At 40.3% G+C, this 17,176-nt stretch overlaps 1 protein-coding gene across 3 annotated transcripts; it reads right to left on the bottom strand.

The window, feature by feature from the left end:
• Positions 1–318: 318 nt before the first annotated feature.
• On the bottom strand, positions 319–16,669 carry LOC103150733 (zinc finger protein 821). Of its 3 annotated transcripts, none has more exons than XM_007570461.2 (6): positions 16,568–16,669; positions 8,021–8,155; positions 7,775–7,893; positions 6,172–6,270; positions 4,906–5,072; positions 319–3,853 (listed from the first exon to the last, which is right to left on the bottom strand). In XM_007570461.2, exons 1-6 carry the CDS (start codon positions 16,569–16,571, stop codon positions 2,881–2,883), a joined length of 1,497 nt encoding a protein of 498 aa, XP_007570523.1. In that variant the 5' UTR covers positions 16,572–16,669; the 3' UTR covers positions 319–2,880. The 3 variants fall into 3 exon arrangements, with proteins under 3 accessions (XP_007570523.1, XP_007570522.1, XP_016536387.1); XM_007570460.2 differs by lacking the exon at positions 16,568–16,669 and adding an exon at positions 14,315–14,939; XM_016680901.1 differs by lacking the exon at positions 16,568–16,669 and having other exon boundaries at positions 7,775–7,913; positions 8,021–8,115.
• Positions 16,670–17,176: the final 507 nt, after the last annotated feature.

Raw genomic sequence — 17,176 nt, 5'->3', positions numbered from 1 at the left:
AAGTAAACCCTCCAGTAACATTGTATGCCTTTAATTTATCAAGGCAAATGTGGGAGATCTTTTTCACATTACTGGTCCATTATCTGCAAAAGTGACTATTTTGTTGAGCAGCAAAAGAATTGCTTCCTCCACCTACGCACACTTTCAATGTGACAAATTAGGCTTCCTTGGCGAAAAGTTAAATGAAGCATTAAATACGAGTGAAATGGTTTTGAAACTTTACCACCTAAAATAATAAATCGGAACACATTTTTATTTTTTTTTTCCAATTCAGATGAGTGACTGCCTAAAGAGCAACAGAAGGTAAACACTGGCTTTATATTAAACTTGATGTTTATTTCCACATTCTTTACCAGGTCTCGTTATGGTCTGTACATCTTTTGAGTCAGTAACAGAGAGGACGGTGTCCCTGAAGGGCCATCCAGTCAGAATACATCGATATGACAACCAGGCATGTCGTTGCAAGTTTAGCTCATTCATTTGGCCTTTTTCAGAAATACAGATTTTGTAAACATGGACATTGAGAGAAAAATCCTGATAGCGTTAATATCAAAAGGCTAACATTTAAATTTGTTTTTTATTAAACTGTTTAAAAAAAAAAAAGCAGGCATAAACTAACATAACACAGGCTCATACTGAACAACTCTAGTACTAGTGCAGTTTCAGGGACATGCAGTGTTAACCTAACCCAAAGTGAGCGAACTTTCGTCCTGCTGCTGGTTCACAGCAGACTGACGGCATCGCCTCTGAGAATAAATACCCAGCATTCATAGGCTGAGACAAAACCTGAAGCCTTCGCTTTCAGCAAACAACGCCACTATGGGATGGCAGTGAGATCTTGTTGCTTTAATGCGCTGAACTTTGGAAAAATAAAACCAATGCAACGTGTTCTTCCCCAAACGTGATGCCATCAGTTTGTGAATTAATCTTGACGTTCTGGGCTCTGAACCCTCTCACTGAGTTGAACTGCCTGAGAAAGCGGAGCTTCCGATTCTGAATTTCGGTTGAAACATTTTGAAGTTGCGTTCTGCATAGTTTCTTTGAAAAGTGAAATGTTTTTTTTTTTTTTTTTTTTGTCCTTCACAAACAATAAATCTGTTGCATAGAGGTTTGATGCACTCCTAGGAAAGCCAAAAGTCCCGACCCAGATCCGCATCTCACGCTTTCTTCAGGTAGGACGACGCTCTTCTAGGAGTGACTCAAACAGAAACACTACTTGGAGAGACTGAAACTGCTCGTTTGACGATGCAAGGTTTTGCATCTGGAGAAATCAAGAGGAGTGGAGGTAACCGTACAGCTGTAAACAACGGCCATGTGAAATATGAAACAGATTATACCAGCAAAATACGGCAAACACTTTTACAGGAAAACAAAAGTATCATGTTGCATAAATATGTGCTGGAATGAGGATCAGTAATATAAAAACACATCCTGGAAATAAACAAGCCTCAGTGCTAACAAAGGGGTGGACTGCATCATACAGGTATATCTCAATAAGCTTGTTATTGAACAATTAATTTATGTCAGGAATTTAAGAATTAGTTATATCAAGCAATTATTTTAATTCATTTGGATAACTGAGACACAAAAGATTGTTAAGAAGCTGATAACAGAGTGCTGTGTTCTAGCACAACCATGGAAAATTAAGTGGAAGGAAAAAATGTGGGAGAAAAAAAATCCATCTGTTATGAATCTAACTCTTGAATTAGATAACTGAGATAAATTAACATTCAAACGACATTTTATTTAGATATACCTGTAAATGATTCTCACCTCTTAACATGACTTTCTTTTCTCTCTCCAGACTTGTGGATATTATTATTTATAAAAAAATATTTAAGTGGTAATAATAACATAAAATACTGCAGACTCACAAAGAATGTGAAATGCTACAGGAATTGCACAAAGCAGGTTAAAATCAAGCATGACTTTCTGTACAACACTGACATGTTTACCAATTAGCATAAAACACAAACGCATCTTCGTAGACAGAATTCAAGTAATGCGACAAAATCTGAGGTCAACAGGTAACATGTTGGGTTTTCTTTTTCCATGTAATGAGACCAAAATACATAAGAGGTAAATAATGTAATGTACAGTACAACAACAGCAGCAGAGACCGAGTTTTTAAAAAACAATAAATTACACACAGTGTTTAAAAAGACAAAAAAAATGTAGAAAAATTAAGATAATGACGACAGGAATGCTTTTCAACACCGGGCATGCTCAATAGGGACAAACATTCACAAACGAATGCATGTGTCCTATTAAAAGTGCCATAAAGAGGAATATCAAAACTTAAAAGTGTGGGGAAACGACCTGCGTCTTCTGTAGTATTGTATAGTGTGTGTGTGTAGCTTTGGAAGCTGGGAGCTGGTAAGCCACAGGACAGAGAGCGACCGTCCACGGCGCCGGATGAGGTAGTAGTTTGGACATGAATGTTCCACGGCAGCAGCTAGAAAACAGAGAGAGGCGCAGCTACCGGAGTCTGAGTTACTGGGCTGGGAGGACCAGGGAGGGAGGGTCTGCAGCTACAGGGTCCACACTCCCCTCACTGAGGATCCATGTGCAAATGATTTTTTTTGTTTGTTTTTCAGTTGAAGCAAGAATAAACTGCTCCCACCAGAATGTACTGTTACCTGTGAGAGTCCACCGAAACACAGATAAATCTCTTTACAGCATGCTCTTAGAATAAGAAACATTCTCAACCCTGTCTCCAAGGTTTTTATAGACTGTAATAAATTAGAAATTGAAGAAGTTTGCATGAGTACAGAGGAATTCTGGGAATGGGGGAGAGTGGGACAGGAATGGTTCGCTGTGGTAATGGGAACCTGACGGCGCAGGCTGGGAGGGGGGGAGTTTTTATAGGACCCCCAGGGATCATGGCAGCTTCATGAAGAGACCGTTATCTATAGAAGGAACCGGCATGGGACAGGGGAACTGAAAGAGACTCATGTCCGCTGTGAGAGCGGCCATCGCGGCGGGATCGTGCTCGATCTGTGTCCTGAGGGCGGGGTCAATCTTCTCCAGCCGCCGCTTGATCCGCTTGGCCTCCCTCTCGCGGATCAGCCGGGCCTGCCTCTTCTCCGGAGTCTCGTTGGCCCTCTTTAGCCGCATGGCCTCCCGGTCTCTCTGCAGCCGCCGCGCCCTCTGCTCCTCCGTCTCCTGCATCCTCTGCATGCGCTTGGCCTCGCGGTCCCGCAGCCGCCTCAGCTCCCTCTCCTCGTCCGTCTCGCAGGCGCGCTTGTTCTTCTTGGCGGTGCGTTCGCGCTCCAGACGCTGCAGGCGAGCCTCCAGGGGCTCGTTCTTGCGACGCAGGGCCCACTTGCGCATCGGAGACTGCGCCTCCACCAGCTGCTGGTAGGCCACGCAGCTGTTGCACACCAGCAGGACTCCGGCGGGGTAGACGGGCATCGGGCTCATGATGTCGGGAATGGGAGGAAGGGCCGAAGAGGAGGAGTTGAGGGCGTCGGGGATGGACGCGAGCGACGGACCTTCGGACAGGAGCCCATCGGGCAGCGGAGGAAAGGCGGGCCCCTGATCGGACCCCGAGCACGCCCCACAACCTGGGCTTAATGCGTGGCACGGCCGGGGTCCTTGACACTGGTTTGGGATGTGGCTGGAGGCCTGGCAGGTGCGATGGGCCTGGCAGAGGGTGGATGTCGGATCGGGAGCCTGGCAGGGAGGCGGGCCCTGACAGGAACTGGGACTGGGACCCGCTCCGTGGCAGGAGTGCGTGCTGGAGCCCGGGCTGCTCATGGGGCTGCTGGAGAGGGACTGGGACATGGAGCAGGAGTCCCGTCCACCAGTGACGTCCAACCTGCTTGTGTCGAGGACGTCTTTTAGCTTTTCCCTGTAATAAGACAGAAGGTTAGCCGAAACAATACCTCGACTTTAGATCTCTGAGATTATTCTTTGGCTATGTTCACACAGCAAGTCTTGATGATTTCAAGGAATTTCTTTTTTGGCTCTTGTGGCCTTTTTTCCACAGTAGCTTGACAGAAAGTTGTATTATGAGAGGGTCACGCCCAATCTGCGATTGTTTGCTGAGGTCTGATTTGTTTCGCATGGTCGTTCACAGCTGACCTGCCTTATCCATGTGTTTGAAACATTTGTCTTCAGCCATTTCTCAAAGGTTTCTTCACTGACTCGCAGGTTAAAAACTGCTGCACTGTAACTGTTGATTTAATTTCTACTGCATATTGTTCTGTTTTCATTATGCTTTGTGATGTTTTTATGGCAAAATGTCTCGTTGGGTTGCAAAGTTTGCAGATCCCTGACATACACAGATAAATGACAGACTATCTGAAGAGAGTAGAACTGATTTTGCAGAAAAGTCTGGTAGTTTTAAACTGCTCATATATTTTGTAACTTTTCTTTGTTGAGTTTTATCATTTATCCCTCCATCTCTTTCCACTGTGTATTCTGACCTTGACTGGGCTGCTTAAATGAAAAAAAAAAGAAGAAGAAAAAAAAAAGCTAATGGTAGTTGCTAAGCAACGTGCAAGTTTATTTCCTATGGATCTGTCATTGCAGGACTAAATTTATTCATCCCTCATGTTATACAGTCTGGTTCATCTCTCACTGGACAACCAGTTCTTTATTTACTCTGATGTGCTCAGCTGGAGACACATCACCTAAACGTCATTCAGCTTTAGGAAACTTTTTGACCTGCCATGTTTTATTTCTTCGTCACATCCTTTCCTGGTAAGAATTTGACCATCAACAGGAAGAGTAAAAATTGCTGCTTTGGCATGCAGCTTATATATGAGTTATTTAAAAAAAAAAAAAAAAGTGTGCTATTCTAGTAATAAAATCCCATCGCATTCAATACAACAGACATCAAGTTCCTTGCAAACTTGTGCATAAAAGAGTCGAGCAGCAGCAGCAGCAGCAGATCTGAACCTGTTAAAGTTGTTGGTGTCTGTGAAGCGTGCGCCACAGACGGCGCAGTTGGAGAGGCGGTCCTCGGAGTGGATGAGAAGATGCCGTCCAAGCGAGCCAGGAGAACTCAGGGCTCGCCCACACACTGGGCACACGTAGCTCTTGGTGTTGCTCATCATGCTAGTATGCTGGCGAAGACAGCGGAGAAAGATAAACATATAAACTTAACGTGATCAACTGTAAAAGGCAGTTTTTTTTTGTTTTTTTTTTTAAATCTATTATAAATTTAGAAAGAGGACAGATGGATAAAATGTATCATCATGGTTGGATTAAAGGAAGTCAGTTGTGAAAGGAAGTAGTTTTTAAAACCATGTTTAACTCCATACTTGCTGTTATAAACCTGTAGCAGATTGTTCCATGTCATGTTTACTTACTGAGTGAAGGTGCTAAATCCTTATGAAGATTTCCAGTTTTCTTTGACCAACTGTGATTTAAATTGAGTCTGACATATAAAATCAAGGAAAAGATCATAGATATTAACCCATTAAATCATATGTTTTTAACATTTATCAGAATTTTTTTAATGGAAGAAGTCTTCATATAATTTTTTCGTGTTGCTGCTGCAAAGCTCCTCGCTGTTTGTACTCATCAAACTTGTGTGCATTGTGTTCTTCATGAATGTTTAACGTTGAAGACTAAATATAAATATCTTTGAGACTTAAAAAGAAAGAAGTGCATTGAAGTTTCTGCAACTGGCTGATGCGTTTATGCACTGAGAAGGTAGAAATTAATAGATGTGAACCATTTAACAGTTCTTTCAGCTAACAAGATGGAGTTGATGTCTGGCAGAGTCATCTGTGTTTCTGATATAACATAAAGTGTTATTACTATTTAACAACTATATGTTTACTTTAATGTAGATGTAACTGTGCTCACATGTAGCAGTATTTCAACCTTTGTCACTTCAAATTAAAACTTAATTAGTGTAACATAAACAATTGCATTACAGGAGAATTTAAATATGTATTTGTAGTCACCAAAAAAAAAAAATAAAAAAGGCTAGAGTTTAAGAATTTGCTCTGCATTTTTCTCGGCACGACACTGACCTGAATCACATTTACCGCCTCTAACAAGCTGTTTTTGTTCAAGCAGACTCTAAAATGTTGGACGGTGCGGCTGCTAATTGACTAGCACGCACTAATTGAGACGAAAAAAATGCAAGATGCTGCAACAGTTTCCAAAGTCGTCCGTGTTTTTATAGCTGGAAAAACAAAATGCGGTTCTCACCTGGTAGACATGTGAAATGAGTCTCTCAGGGCTGCTGAAATCCAGCGTGCACAGAGGACAGACAAAGTTGTTGCTGTGGTCAGCCCCCTCGTCACTCTCCTGAGGAAAATAAAAGCACATTTTTTTTTAGAGTAGATTTAATCACACACAACTGTATGGTGGGGGTGGGCGGTAAAAGTAAATCCACATTAAAACAAAACAAAAAAAACAAAAAAAAAAAAACGCATGTGCTTCGGGTGTGCGATGAAGCTCACCCCTTTAATGATTTAAGCGAAGGCATTGTTTGTATCCAGCTTAACGTCAGCCTGCGTGGAAGCTATTTCTAACTGAAAGTGTAGGACGATGTGTTAAGTGTATGACTGTGCAAAAGTCAGTGAGTCATTATCGGTCACATGACGCTGCCACAGATGTTACTCATGCACAAGTTGAAATGTAGAGCACTTGGAAACAGAAGGTACCTCCACAGAGCATATTGGGAGAAAGCAGAGCTTTCACACCTTGAACTGCTCAAAAAAAAAAAAAAAAAAAAAAAGTCTGCCAACAAATTAGCTTATTTGACCCATGTAATTCTGGTGCATTTTACAGGCATGTAGTGCCATTTTATAGCAGAATCAAAATGAGGTTAAAATCCAGTTAATGCTTTGTGTAAGAGAACCACAACAAAGCGTCAGGTGCTGAGTTTCCACTTGTTTAACAAACATTCGTTCTGAAAGCACACGCTGCCTGGTGATTGGTCATCTGTAGGGTAAAAGATTGAGCGTTTCTACAAACAATTGCGCAACTGGAAATAAAGAATGAATATGTGGAAAAGTGCCTTGTGTCCACTGTTAAGTACAGTGGAGGATCCGTAATGCTGTGGGTTTGTTTCTTATCCAGAAGCCGTGGAAATCATGTTAGAGTGCATTTAAATCAGAATCCAGAGGCCTCTTTCATAAAGATAATGATCCAACATCTACGGCCTAATTAACACAGAAATAGGCTATCAAATACAAACTGAACCTCCTTCCATAACCGTATGACCTCTACACCTGAATCCAAGAGTTGTGCAACATATATAATGATATAATACTTGAAGTTTTGCTGGCCAATTTCTTACTAGAGTCATGAGTTCACTAGAAGATAAACTAATAGAGGACGCAGGACTTTGGATGACCAAGAAGACAGATTGTGCAAAGAGGAATGGTTGAAAATCCAACTGTCTGTAGTTTAAAAAAAATCATGTGTTTATACAATAGGAGAAAAGAAAAATGATTCAAAGAGCTTTCATGAATCTTTTCTAGTGTGCAAAAACATCTGTTCATATCTGTATATATTCATATATATATAAAAAAACTCTTGTCAAGTGCATAACTAATACAAAAAAGAAAAGCTTCACCTGTCAGGTTTAAGACTTTCACACATTCTTAAACTACATCCTGTGGCTTCAAACCAAACAGCTCAAAATGACGGAGGTGTTGTGGCAGACTTCATCATTCTCTGAGCTCTGTGAGGTTTGGTTCGAACGCTCCCCCGCCCTCCGACATGTGGCCAAACCCAAAATGAGGAACAATCCGTAACAAAACGGTCACGACAAAAGAGGCCGGCTAACATGCAGCAGACTCACCACTTTGACGCCCGCTCCTTGAAGGCGGCACTGCGCTCTGTTGGCAGTCATGTGGTCGTCAGCAGAGGCGTTGGAGGACGAGTCTTCGCCGTGGTTGTCAGGGTCGCTATCGCCGTCTTCTATGGAGGCAAACACAGCCCTATCAATACAGACAGACAACAGAGCACAGAGCAGGGCTTATTCTCACTCACGCCCCTCAGTGCGAGGACGTTCCCGCAGAGTCCGCCGGGCCCCTCCGGCCCGTACCTGTGAGGCTATCCTGTCCTTGGACTTCCTGCGAGTTGTTGTTGTTGCAGCATTCGGCGTCCTCGGTGAATTCGTCCCTGCCGTCCATGTTAATGGTGTGCTGGAGTCCCGATAAGCCCAAAGTGTGGAATGGCCCTGGGAAATCAGAACAGCAGAAATTTGGTATGCAAATTGTGATGCTCAGATTTTCTGCTAACTGTTCTTTTGTAGATTTCTGATATTTTCCCATAGATAATAAAAGCTGAACTTAATTTTTTTGGCTGCAGTGGCCTTCATTTGAAAGTAGTTTGACAGGAAAGAGGGGGAAGACATACAGCAAATTTCACCCGGGTGGGAATCAAACCTGTGACCGTCAGCACAAGGACCAAGGCTTCAATACGTGGGTTGTGTTTTGCCCCTGCGCCACCACAGCACCCCAACTTAATTTTTTTTACTTTATTATGCAGGTGAGATAAAGACATGCAGCAGAAAATGGACGCCATTTTCTAATTTGCAGGTTTTTACAAATTTGTATTGCTTAAATTTTTAAACAAAGTCTCTCGATCACAGTTCAGCATTTTGAAGGTCGGTTTTAGTGAGCTCACCAAAAACCATACAATCAGAGACCAGGTGTATTTGCACACTGACATCACTGCAATGACTATAATAACATAACCTCAACAGACTTTTACAACCAAAACAACTCATGAAACCCACATTTACAGAGCTTCTGTTCTACCAGCAGACGGTAAAAGCCTGATTTCTACCTTCAAACTGCTGGAAACAGGAGTACTTTTCTTTTCAGAAAAACACAAAAGCAACCCACACAACAAAGAATAAACCTTTACCGCACAATATAAGGACTCCTAAACATACCTAGGATTATAATGCTGTCTTTGAGTTTTTGAAACAAGATGAAAACCTATAGATGAACTTGTCCATGGAGAGTTTTACAAAGAGTTAAATGGTTATGACAAGACTAATCATTACAAGCCCAGTTGAGATTCTTAAACATTTCGCAGACTTTTTTGGTTGAAAATAATCATTTTAGTAGGAAAGGTAACATTTCCTGCCAAAATGTAACAAATTTATTTTTGTTATCCGACTGTAGATAGGATTTTGACTTGGTGGTAGATTCAGTTTTTGAATGTATGAATTAGATTTTATTGTATATCAGCCAGAAGCATTTTATTGTAATGTTTGAACTGCCTTAAGTGCTTCGTCACCTTTTCACGTTAATTTAAATGCAAGTGTTCAACCACAGACTGTTGTTTTGTGATGTCACCTCTATAACGTAAAGTTTTCTTTATTAATTAATTTACCCGTTGCCCTCCACAACTACAGTTACAAAGGACAGTACAATGCAGAAAAAGTTGAATTATAATTTGCATAACTCAAGTAAAAACATTTACAATATAATCTTTACATAAAAGATCGATAAAAGCTAAATATTTTCAACAGGTCCACAGAGTCAGCAAATTAAAGCTTTTCCGCAGCTTTGGAGTCACAGAGACTTGCGGCTGTTGCGTTGTGAATGGTTTGGAGGCGTGAAACTGATGATCTGTCCAGACCAGTAAACAAGGGATCACGGTAATCCAGGCATGAGATGGAGATAGTTTTCTCCAGATCTGCAGGGCACACCGGATGTTAAGAGTTCTGAAATGTTTCTTAAATGGCATGAACAGGAACAAGAAGTAGATTAAACATGCGAGTCAATATCTCATACGCCGAACCTGACTGCTAAACAAAAGACTCTCTGGTCTGGCTTACAATGTGATTCGGGAAAAGCTACGAGCAGGAAACTGCAACATTCAATATCTGGAGGATCTTAAAAGAGAAATATAACTGAGATTAGTCATGTAGATGTGAAGAATTATAAAAATTTAGAGTAATCCCAGTAAATAGAAGTAAGTAAAAACAAAATATCAATGTACCCAACACTGACCCTTGAGGAACGCCACAAAACTAATGTGTCCTCATGAAGGATATCCTATTAAGACAGATAAGAATAAAAAAAAATCTATGCAGAGACAGAGATGACAAGAAAAACTTTCAGCTGATTTAGTAAAATGTTTCAGAATAACATAATTTGTTTGGATTCAGAACATTTTCCTATTGGAGTAACTAACGACTATTTCTATTTAACAAGAGGCTGACTTTAATGAGAGATTGCACAGCAATAAAAAACAAGATGCTCAACTGTTTTTTTAATTGACTCAAGATGTAGAGAAATTTCTTGTTAGTTTAAAAGTGTAAACACTACATGAAGTCGGCGAGGTGAGGCCACTCGTATCTATGCATCAACACTAAGTTCATTAACATCCCAACCCCCACTGTTCTTACACACCAATGCATACTGGCTGCTCCTACAGCAATGCTGCAGTCCCTCAGGAGCAGCAGCCTCTCTTCCTGCTTTCTGCCGAGCTACAAACTGTGTTTCTCCACGTCTCTCTCCACACCACCCACACGCCGAACAGCCTGGCTCGCCCTCTGTCTTCCCTGCTTAAATGTAGCAAGTACTTCCATATCCATACCATCGCCTCCGAGGGGGGTGGAAGCAGCTCTGCAATGGCAGCCCATATGTCTCCGCTCTGTGGAAGTACTTTTGGTTGCGAGGTTTGGTAAAACTCCTCCTCCACTTTTTCTATTCTTACACTTGACCCCGCGAAAGCTGAGTTTGACTCCCAGCATTTGCCTCATTAGAGGTGTTGGCGAGAGTTCCTCTTGTACTCCGAAATAAGACGGGATTTTACTTTGGTGTGCAGTAACTGGGGTCAGAGATGGGACAGATAGGCTCCGGACTTTGGCTACCTGACGCTGACAGAACCACGCCCCTCATCACAGTCCGTTACCAGCACTTTCCCTCTCAGTCTGTCCAAACCCGAAGCCGAACCTTCAGGTTATTTTTCTGTCGTCTGGCTTCTTTTACTTGGCGTGCGGATGCAGTTTGGGCCCCTCCCCAAAACGAGCCCGAGCTTTCATTAGGAGTGGCACAGTGGGTCCGGGTATTGAACTACTACAGCGAGCTGGCGTCTCGGCACATGGCCAATGATTGATGTGTGAGAAATACCCATCCCCCCCCTCCCACCCCATTGCCAAAGCTCTGTCTGTACATCTGTCTCTCCTTGCTCCCTCCCCACTTCCCCCAGTCTCTGTGCCACTGTGATGTTATCTCCGAGTCTGTGTGTCTGTAGGCAGGAGGTGACGCAGTGTCTGACTGAATCCAGACAAAGAGACAAACTCATCAGTCAACAGACACACAGAAGAGAGAGAGAAAGGGGAGTGGGTGGTGGTGGCGGCGGCAGTGGTGGGGGGGTCAGGGTGGTGGAGGGCTAGCGTGCTAAACAAAACAGACAAAAGACAGAATGCCAAAACTCTACTCAAACACCAAGCAATGGGGGTCTTTTTTTTTTTAAACTCAAAAAGCCCCTCCTTCAGCTTTCCAGCCGCCGTCCCCTCGAAAACACACACATGAAGTCACACAAGCCAGTGTCTGAATATGCAGGAAGTGTTGGGGCCCTGTCTTCCATCCACACACAGACAGAAGGGGAACAAGGATGCTGGGCCAGACATCTGATCAGTTCTCATCTGCTGACCCAATATCACACAAAAGATGAAGTGATAAAACCCTTCTAATGAAGAGGACCGCTGTCTGGCTACTTAGGCGCATGAAGCTAAGGTGAAATGTTGCTCATTAGCATAACAAAAAACAAGCACATACAAGGAATTAAGTATTAATAATTAAAGGTTAAAGACTGCATTCCCATACAGACTTGCAGAAGTTTTTTGTTTTTTTTTTTGCACCTGTTATAGGGAAGTTTTTCTGTTTGCATTCAGCATTTTTGTCTTGCACAAAATTTTTTAATTTTACTACATTGTGGTTGCATATTTCAGGATTTTACAATCTGTCACTTCTTATTTTTACCTTATTATTGTTTCTAATGTGTTTATCCATGACTATTACTCTACTGTTGTTACACTGAAATGTTCCTACTAAAAAGGGAAATATAGGGCTAATCTTATCTAGTGAAAAACAAGTTCAAATACTTCACAGAACTTTAGAATATTAAAAAATGATCAGAGTTGAAATAATGTATCATGTTAAGCATTAAACAACAACATATTCATATTTAACAGTAAACAAACTAAAAGTTAATTCAGTTAATTTCACTGCAGTTTTTCTGGATTGTAATGATCATCAGATTAAAGAACAAAGACATCTGCACACAACATACTCTTGAATCATACCGTGGAACTCCCTTTGTGTGTGTGTGTGTGTGCGCACAAGCATATACATAAAAATGTGTTTGTGTGTGTGTCTGGCTCCCTGTCTCCTTGCTGTCTAGTCTGTCAGTCAGTCTGACTGCGTTAACCTCTCAGCTCTGGGCAGCTCTCTGCAGGCCATTTAGACTTCACAGGAAAAGACAGGTGAAGCAGCCAAACCACAGGAGGGCTGAACTACAAAACTCACCGCATCTGAAGTCTGTCGATGACGAAGGAGACTGTAGTTAAATGCACTCAAACAGAACATAGAAAGTTCCCTCTTCGACTTGTTTTAGGTCATTCTTTTGGCTTCTCGCTCCGATTCTGGCGTTCAGTAACAATATATTGATTGTTGAGCTTTTCAGGGATTACTGTAGGTGCAAAAGTCAGATGCATTTCTACAGTTTAACTAAACTATATTTAGAAAGGTGAGCTGCGCAGGTCCTGACTTCAGTAGATTACACAGGGCAATCTTCTTCTTCTTTGGTGGGAGCAACTTCTTTAAGATATCTGCAGGCGGACCAACCAGGAGATCCTGGCTGGAGGACAGAAGTAATGGATATACAAGGACACCAACTGGATGTCAACACAAACCAACTTTCACCAATTCTTGATATCTTACTCATTAATTGACGTTTTCTTTTTAAAAATCCCATCACTACGCTTTAAAGTTTAAAACAGACCCAAAACCTACTCCAAGTCATATGTCTGTACAGACTGTAGCTTCTGTCTTATTAATACTCCTAAATTAAAAAGGGAAAATACAAAGATTTCCGTTTATGTGGAACAGATTAGTAAAAACACTGCTCCAAATGAATATTTTGATAAACATAAGTACTCTTGACTCCTCTCTTTTCTTAAATCTCACAATATCACCAGGAATCTTCCCAAGATTTAAGATCTCGATCAATAGGATCTATATTAGGTGGACGTCCCTACAGGAGGCTGAATATATTACTGGCAAGCAGTTACAATGCATGTTCCTGAAATCTTATAGCCTATAAAATATTGCACTGAAGCAGTCGTTTGAATTTGCTATACTGACACAAACACTGCGATGAGGACTGTGATTGAATACATCGTGCAACTTCAGCGTCTAACAGAGACTGTGTGCAAAGAGAGTGACATTTTGTAAAAATGTAATAAACACAAACAGCTGAGGCTTTGCTTGGCACCCTGCGTGATCTGTGTTGCTTTCCAGTAATTTTTATTCTAATTTGAATGGTTTAGATGAAAACAAAAAATGCATACGCACTGGCAGGGTAAAAGCTCAAACAGGGGTTCCATATGTTCTCATTTTTATAATGTGTCGGCTTTTAAAAGCAGTGCTCCTGTTAAAGTATAAAATAATCCTGCTACACTAACAAAAAATAAATAAATAAAAAAAGAACTGAAGGGGGAAGCCACCTGCGGGAAAGCATGCTCAGCTCAAGTTTCCTTTATGTTATGGCTCTGATTGCTCCTGGGTATTAAAGTCATTACATTATGACTAACAAAAACAGTTGCACATGTTAAACATGGAAAAGAACTGAAATAGTTTTGGTAACCTGGTGTGTTTTTAATCAATAAACGGAAATAATGATAAAAATGATAAGAAGAGATCAGAGAATATCGAAGTGTGATTACCATCATTCCTTATGTGCGTCCATTTAGGTTATGCTATTTAGGAAAAAAAACATACTTTAATCGAGGAACTTAAATACTTTCCATGTATGTTTTTGCATATTACGCATTTAATTTTGACTATTGAGTTTTCAAGTTCAATTTGGCACAACTTTAGATTTCATATATGACATTAGACTTGATTACATATTCTTTAGATCATTGCGAAGTAATGTAGAGTAGAAAGTACGCAGCCAACCCAAACATTTATAAGCTGTGCCATATTTAAATGCCAAATTGTAAAAGGACTTTTTTAATGAACTGACTGCTACAGCATAAACAAAGGCAAGTGAAACACTTCACGCAGGAATTATAGTTTAGTCAGAGAGGATCAGACGATGTGAAAAAGAAACTCTTAAAACAGTAAAATGTAAAACCTGCGATACCTACAGTCAACTTTGAAGGGGTTGGTCTGTTTTCGTCTGGACATAGTATCACCCTCTCACCGGAGAGGAGTTAAAGGTCTCCCCGAACCACTTAAGGTTCCCCCTGCAGTCCAGGTGAACTCCGAACCGAGCCGATGGACCCAATTACCGGACAAACTCTCTCCAAATCATCCGCTCCATCGGAAGAAGCGTAAGAGCTAACCGAGGTGTAAACAAGGAGAAATCCAACTGTGTGTCACATTCTTCCAGTTTTAGTTTGAAAAATGTTCCCTTCCAGGCGCTGAGAGGGGTTTAAAATGATGTCCAAGCCCCACGACAGACAGACTGACAGACGGACGGCGAGCCGACCCGAGCCGCTCCGATCCAGAGCCGCTGGCAGCTCGCAGGAGCGGAGCGCGAGCTCAGCTGATCCCGTATGTAAAATATCTGAACGCGCGCCGAACAGCATCATGGGACATGTAGTCAGGACGGGCAAAGAGCGTTAAAGCTGAGGATATAATTACGTATAAGACAGGAGGACAAACGGAGGTGTGTAGAGAAACATTAAGACAATATTTTCAAACCCTATTCAAATGATTCATATGAAATATTCAACATAAAAATAACAATATATTGTTTTCACGACTTTTTATTTTTGCGTTTTTATAATGTAAAGCACTTTGAACTGCCTTGTTTCTGAAATGTGCTGTACAAGCATTGATTGAATTACTGTAGACAGTAAATCACAAAGAAAATCAATATTATGTAATTATACAAGCATTATTACCCACGTTGTATTTATTGATTCAATTAAAATTCCTACTTTCTTTAAATACAATTTCAAAAATTGTCAAGTAATGATGGCACAATTTTCTTGAATCATGTTTAATCAGTAAACATGACCAAAGATGACATTGTCACTTGACGACAAAATAACACACGTACATTAGTTTACGGATTCATACCACTAGGCAGACATCAGATGCATTCTGTCAAAGACTTGAATAAATAAAATAAATAACTGATTCAATAATTAACATTTGAATAAGGAAACATATTTTCTGTGCTATAGAAAAAAAGTATAATTTCCGAATCTTAATACATAAATTAATTTATAATTCAAATTATAAATTAAGGTCAGTTGATATGCAGAGAAACATTATAGCGCTCCTTAGTGGACAAAATATGGAATTTACACAGCGAATCATTGCATATCTTGCTATATATATATATATATATATATATATATATATATATATATATATATATATTTTTTTTTTTTTTTTTTTACATCGACTCTTTTTACAATGCATCTTTTATTCTTTTAACCATTACTAGTAGTTTTCAGCATTACTTTAATCTATATTTAAGCCCCATCATTTTAATGGATTATTTGTAAACACTCAGAGGGATTGACCCCCCCTAATTAATGCCTGACTCCATTCAAATTATAAACCACCAGAAAGGTTGTGAGTCAACAATTATATTGTTATAGTAATAAGTGGTTATTACTATGGTTCCAAAACATTTAAAATCTGAGTTTTGGTCTTACAGAGCAAAGTTTTCTGGATTTCTTAGAGGGAAAGCTTTTACGTTGGTATGTTAAACTCTGAAAATGTGTCCTTATAGACGTGGACACGTGAAAACTCAAGTACAAAACATTAATTCATCATCCATTAATTGAAGACCTGACTGGGTAAAATAAAGAACGACCGTCATTTGCAAATATACCAAAGATTACACAAAAAAGAGCTCCCAATATTATTCTGTTTAAAAACACTGATTGTATCTTTACATTTGATCTACAATTGCTAAAATACTGAATAAACAAAGAACAATTTCCTGGATAGCTCAGTAACAACACTGGGTGGTGCTACACACCAATGTCATAGCAGCGCATGTAGTCGTCATCACTGAATGCCACGAGTAAACTGACCGCAGCACGACACTGACACGGTTAAAAATGTACTCATCCGCAAGGTTAGGCCAAAATATGCCATCTCAACAAAATAAGCACACCACACCATGAAATGCATGAATTTCCTTACAAGCAATAGCTGAAACGTCTCCACTCATAGCTTACAGTGACGTCAAATCCAAACCAAAAGCAGATCGACGACAGCCAGCTGGCTAACAAGCCGAATGTTAGCCCTTTATATCAATGCAACAACGATGGAACCTATGAAGCTCACAGAGCACAAAGTAAATGAGAAAAATATTCTAGGAATAACAACCCAGACGCATTTATCATGGCAATAAATAAAAACGGAACTATTACCCATGGCGTCCAGTGAACACTGGCATATCAGGTGAGAGTCTCGCTCAGAGGCAGATTGTGATGGGCTCCTCTGGTCCAAGCTAACGTTACTGTATGCTTTAACTTGGGATGAGCGTTCAATGTGGCAAGCCGTTATAGCACTTAATGAAAACATATTCACAGCGTCAAGGCTGTGAATAAAATGAGGAATTGCCCTCATGTTTTCTAAAATGATATTCCTAAAGTTAGAAAAGGGATTTTTAAAATAGGCTCATGGAACCATTTTCACATGTATTGCTTTGGAAATTATATTTAATGAATAAATCTTGTCAGTTGCATTTTTTATGCTTTTTTTGGAATCAAGTCAACATCATATGTAAAATAGAATAGGAAATTTATTTAATCACTTACATTATTTTTTAAAAAAGCTTAAAAATATAAGCATCTATCTATCTATCTATCTATCTATCTATCTATCTATCTATCTATCTATCTATCTATCTATCTATCTATCTATCTATCATTAATAATTTCTCCTAAAAGGACTGATTTTTGAGATTTCTCAAATTTTGACTGTAGTAAAGTTTTTCTAGATGTTCCTGGTGTTATTTTAGATTAGAAACAGTTATT

The sequence above is a fragment of the Poecilia formosa genome, unplaced genomic scaffold (assembly GCF_000485575.1).
Source record: "Poecilia formosa unplaced genomic scaffold, Poecilia_formosa-5.1.2 Scaffold261, whole genome shotgun sequence".
Classification (NCBI taxonomy): Eukaryota; Metazoa; Chordata; class Actinopteri; order Cyprinodontiformes; family Poeciliidae; genus Poecilia; species Poecilia formosa.
This window is presented reverse-complemented; position numbering and strand designations above follow the sequence as displayed.